The sequence below is a fragment of the Sapajus apella genome, unplaced genomic scaffold (assembly GCF_009761245.1).
Source record: "Sapajus apella isolate SASKATOON/1434 unplaced genomic scaffold, GSC_monkey_1.0 scaffold69, whole genome shotgun sequence".
NCBI lineage: Eukaryota > Metazoa > Chordata > Mammalia > Primates > Cebidae > Sapajus > Sapajus apella.
The window spans coordinates 11143159-11146653 of NW_022437009.1; the positions used below are offsets into that span (position 1 = coordinate 11143159).

The window sequence follows — 3495 nt, forward strand, 5'->3', positions numbered from 1 at the left end:
CAAAAAAAAAAAAAAAAAAAATGAAGGCAGGGAGATCAGTTCAGGTACCTATTGAAATCTAGGTAACGGAGTAAGAACTAGGCTAAGACACAGTAGGGGATTTTTTTTTTTTTTTTTTTTTTTTTTTTTTTTTGAGAAGTCTTGTTCTGTCATCCAGGCTGAAGTACAGTGGTGCAATACTGGCTTACTGGAACCTCTGCCTCCTGGGTTCAAGTGATTCTCCTGCCTCAGCCTCCGGGCTTCACCATCTTGGCCAGAATGGTCTCAGTCTCTTGACCTAATGATCCACCCGCCTTGACCTCCCACAGTGTTGGGATTACAGGTGTGAGCCACTGTGCCAAACTGATTATTTTTATTTTTTATTTTTTATTTATTTATTTTTTTTGAGATGGAGTTTCGCTCTTGTTACTCAGGCTGGAGTGCAATGGTGCGATCTCGGCTCACCGCAACCTCCGCCTCCTGGGTTCAGGCAATTCTCCTGCCTCAGCCTCCTGAGTCGCTGGGATTACAGGCACGAACCACCATGCCCAGCTGATTTTTTGTAGTTTTAGTAGAGACGGGGTTTCACCATGTTGACCAGGATGGTCTCGACCTCTTGACCTCGTGATCCACCCGCCTCGGCCTCCCAAAGTGCTGGGATTACAGGCGTGAGCCACCGTGCCCGGCCCTTTATTTTTTATTATTTATTTTCTTTGAGATGGGTCTCACTCTGTCACCCAGGTTGGAGTGCAGTGGGGCAATCGCAGCTCACTGCAACCTCTGCCTCCCAGGCTCAAGGAGTCCTCCCACCCCAGTCTCCTGAGTAGCTGGGACCGCAGGTGTGCCACCACACCCAGCTAATTTTCTGTATTTTTGGTAGAGACGGGTTCCACCATGTTGCCTAGGCTGGTCTCAAACTCCTAAGTTGAGGAGATCTACCCACCCTGACCTCCCAAAGTGCTGGGATTATAGACATGAGCCACTGTGCCCAGCAGAGAAATGAATTTGGAAATGGAAGTATCTTCTTTGTAACTTACTTTGATCCTTTTATCAGATTATAGGGTAGCTGCATTAGTAATGAGTAAATACTTATGAGTAAACTCATGGTATTTTAATTTCTAAATAAATTAAACAAACTGATTGCTATGATCATTTTACTCTTTTTTTTTTGAGACACAATCTCACTCTGTTGTCCAGGCAGCAGTGTTGTACAGTGGCATGATCTCAGCTCACTGCAACCTCCACCTCCTGGGCTCTGGGACCATAGGCGCACACCACCATGCCCAGCTAACTTTGTATTTCTTGGTAGAGACAGAGTTTAATCATGTTGCTCAGGCTCATTTTTCATCAAAAGTTTTTAGTTCTTTCATTATAGTTTCAGTAATGTGATTAATAGAAGTAGATGCTAACAGACACACTTCATTCTAAACTAATATTTAAAAATCCCCGAGCATCTGAATTTAATTTGTTCTGTCTTCTGAGCTGAGTAGAGGGTAGTTTTACTGGGAGACAATGCAGTGAAATAACTGGTAGTATTTTTCCAAACAATAGTTACTCAAATAAATAATTAGTGGCCAAGCGTGGTGGCTCATGACCACAATCCCAACACTTTGGGAGGCCAAGGAAGGTCAACCACTTGAAGTTAGGAGGTGAAACCCCATCTCTACTAAAAATACAAAAATTAGCTGGGCATGGTGACCCTCGCCTGTAATCCCAACTACTCGGGAGGCTGAGGTAGGAGAATTGCTTGAGCCTGGGAGGCAGAGGTCGCAGTGAGCTGAGATTGTGCCACTGTACTCCAGCCTGGGTGACAGAGTGAGATTCTGTCTCAAAAAAAAAAGAAAAAGAAATAATTATTGTCCAATACAAGGGAGCAATTTATCTACTAAGACAGTAATTACCATTTCTAGTTTTGAAGAACATAGAAAAAATAGGCAACTATGAATACAAAGATATTTTATGTTAAATGTCTAATTTAAATTACGAAAAATCCAGTATGAATACAAGAAAACCCAGATGTAGGTACTCAAAACACAATACTTGAAAAAAAAAATCTATTTTAAACGTACCCTCTGAGAATTTGGAATTCGATGGTCAATAGAATTACTGGCATCTTGGAGAACTTTAGTGGAGGAATTAGTTTTGTATTTTTTCCCCTTCAGTCTGTTGACAAAGAGTAGCTTTGCAGAAGGTTTGGCAATAAGAGGTTTTTGCTTAGCAAGAATTTCACTGTTCCAGTTCTGTACCTAAAAAATTACAAATGGAAAGTAGGTGAAAAAACATCTCCCAAGCCCCAGCTCTCTTCTGGCTTCCCATAATATTAATCTGACATATTCATGTATTTACTATTGGGGGAGAGAGGAAGAATTTTAGATCTCTTTTAAAAAAAGATATTTTCAGGCCGGGCGCGGTGGCTGAAGCCTGTAATCCCAGCACTGTGGGAGGCCGAGGCGGGTGGATCACAAGGTCAAGAGATCGAGACCATCCTGGTCAACATGGTGAAACCCCGTCTCTACTAAAACTACAAAAAATTAGCTGGGCATGGTGGCGTGTGCCTGTAATCCCAGCGACTCAGGAGTCTGGGACAGGAGAATTGCCTGAACCCGGGAGGCGGAGGTTGCGGTGAGCCAAGATCGCGCCATTGCACTCCAGCCTGGGTAACAAGAGCGAAACTCCGTCTCAAAAAAAAAAAAAAAAAAAAAAGATATTTTCGTATACTGCACTATTTTCAAGAGCTTATGCCCAATGCATACTGTGGATTCCTCATTATCAAAATATTAAAATGCTGGTTTTTAAGAACCTAAAATAAGAAAGCAAGGTTTGCCAAAACCCAAAATAAAATATGAATGGTCAGAGAAGGAGCCAAAGTTTTACTCTAGACGTGAGTTACTTTAAAAATGTTACAACTGGAAATTTTAGATGTAGAATTTTTAAACATAAAAATATCTAAAACATCACAGTAATTTTTAATAAAATGGTTTATGATTTTATGAATACCATACTACATTATCAATAGACAAAATCAATTTATAAAGGTCTAGATCTGGTTTAAATACATATGATAACCTACAAATAACAAAGTAACATTTATCAAGTGCAATGGAAAAATATACACTGCATACAATAGCTCTGACATTTGCAGCTTTAACGTTCAGTCTTAAATGTTTATAAGTAACTCTAAAGGTTCATGCCATGTTTTTTTCATAGGTAAAATTTACAGTCAAATGCACAGATTTTAAGTCTATGACTGGAAGCCATATAACCCCGACTCTAAACAATACATAGAACATTTCCATCAACCCAGAAAAGTGCCCCTGAGGCATAAATTGAAATAAATGTACAGGGGAGTGAGACATGTAGCTGGGCATGGTGGCTCACACTTGTAATCCCAGCTACTCAGAAGGCTGAGATGGGAGGATAGCTTGAGCCCAGGAGTTCGAGGCTAGCCTGGATAACATAGTGAGAACCCGTGTGTGTGTGTGTGTGTGTGTGTGTGTGTGTGTGTGTGTGTGTGTG

The 3495-nt window shown here is 41.0% G+C and overlaps 1 protein-coding gene and 1 long non-coding RNA gene across 4 annotated transcripts in view; one reads left to right on the forward strand and one right to left on the reverse strand.

Annotated features, from left to right (window-relative positions):
* Positions 1 to 3495, reverse strand: part of GPSM2 (G protein signaling modulator 2) — a 49517-nt gene that overhangs the window by 9427 nt on the left and 36595 nt on the right. For all 3 annotated transcript variants that reach the window (XM_032249904.1, XM_032249903.1, XM_032249902.1), the window contains one exon: positions 2049 to 2225. In XM_032249904.1, coding sequence (XP_032105795.1) covers positions 2049 to 2225 — 177 coding nt within the window. The remainder of the gene's footprint in view (positions 1 to 2048; positions 2226 to 3495) is intronic.
* The window catches only part of LOC116531190, an 11923-nt gene that overhangs the window by 981 nt on the left and 7447 nt on the right, over positions 1 to 3495 (forward strand). The gene's annotated exons all lie outside the window — the stretch shown is intronic.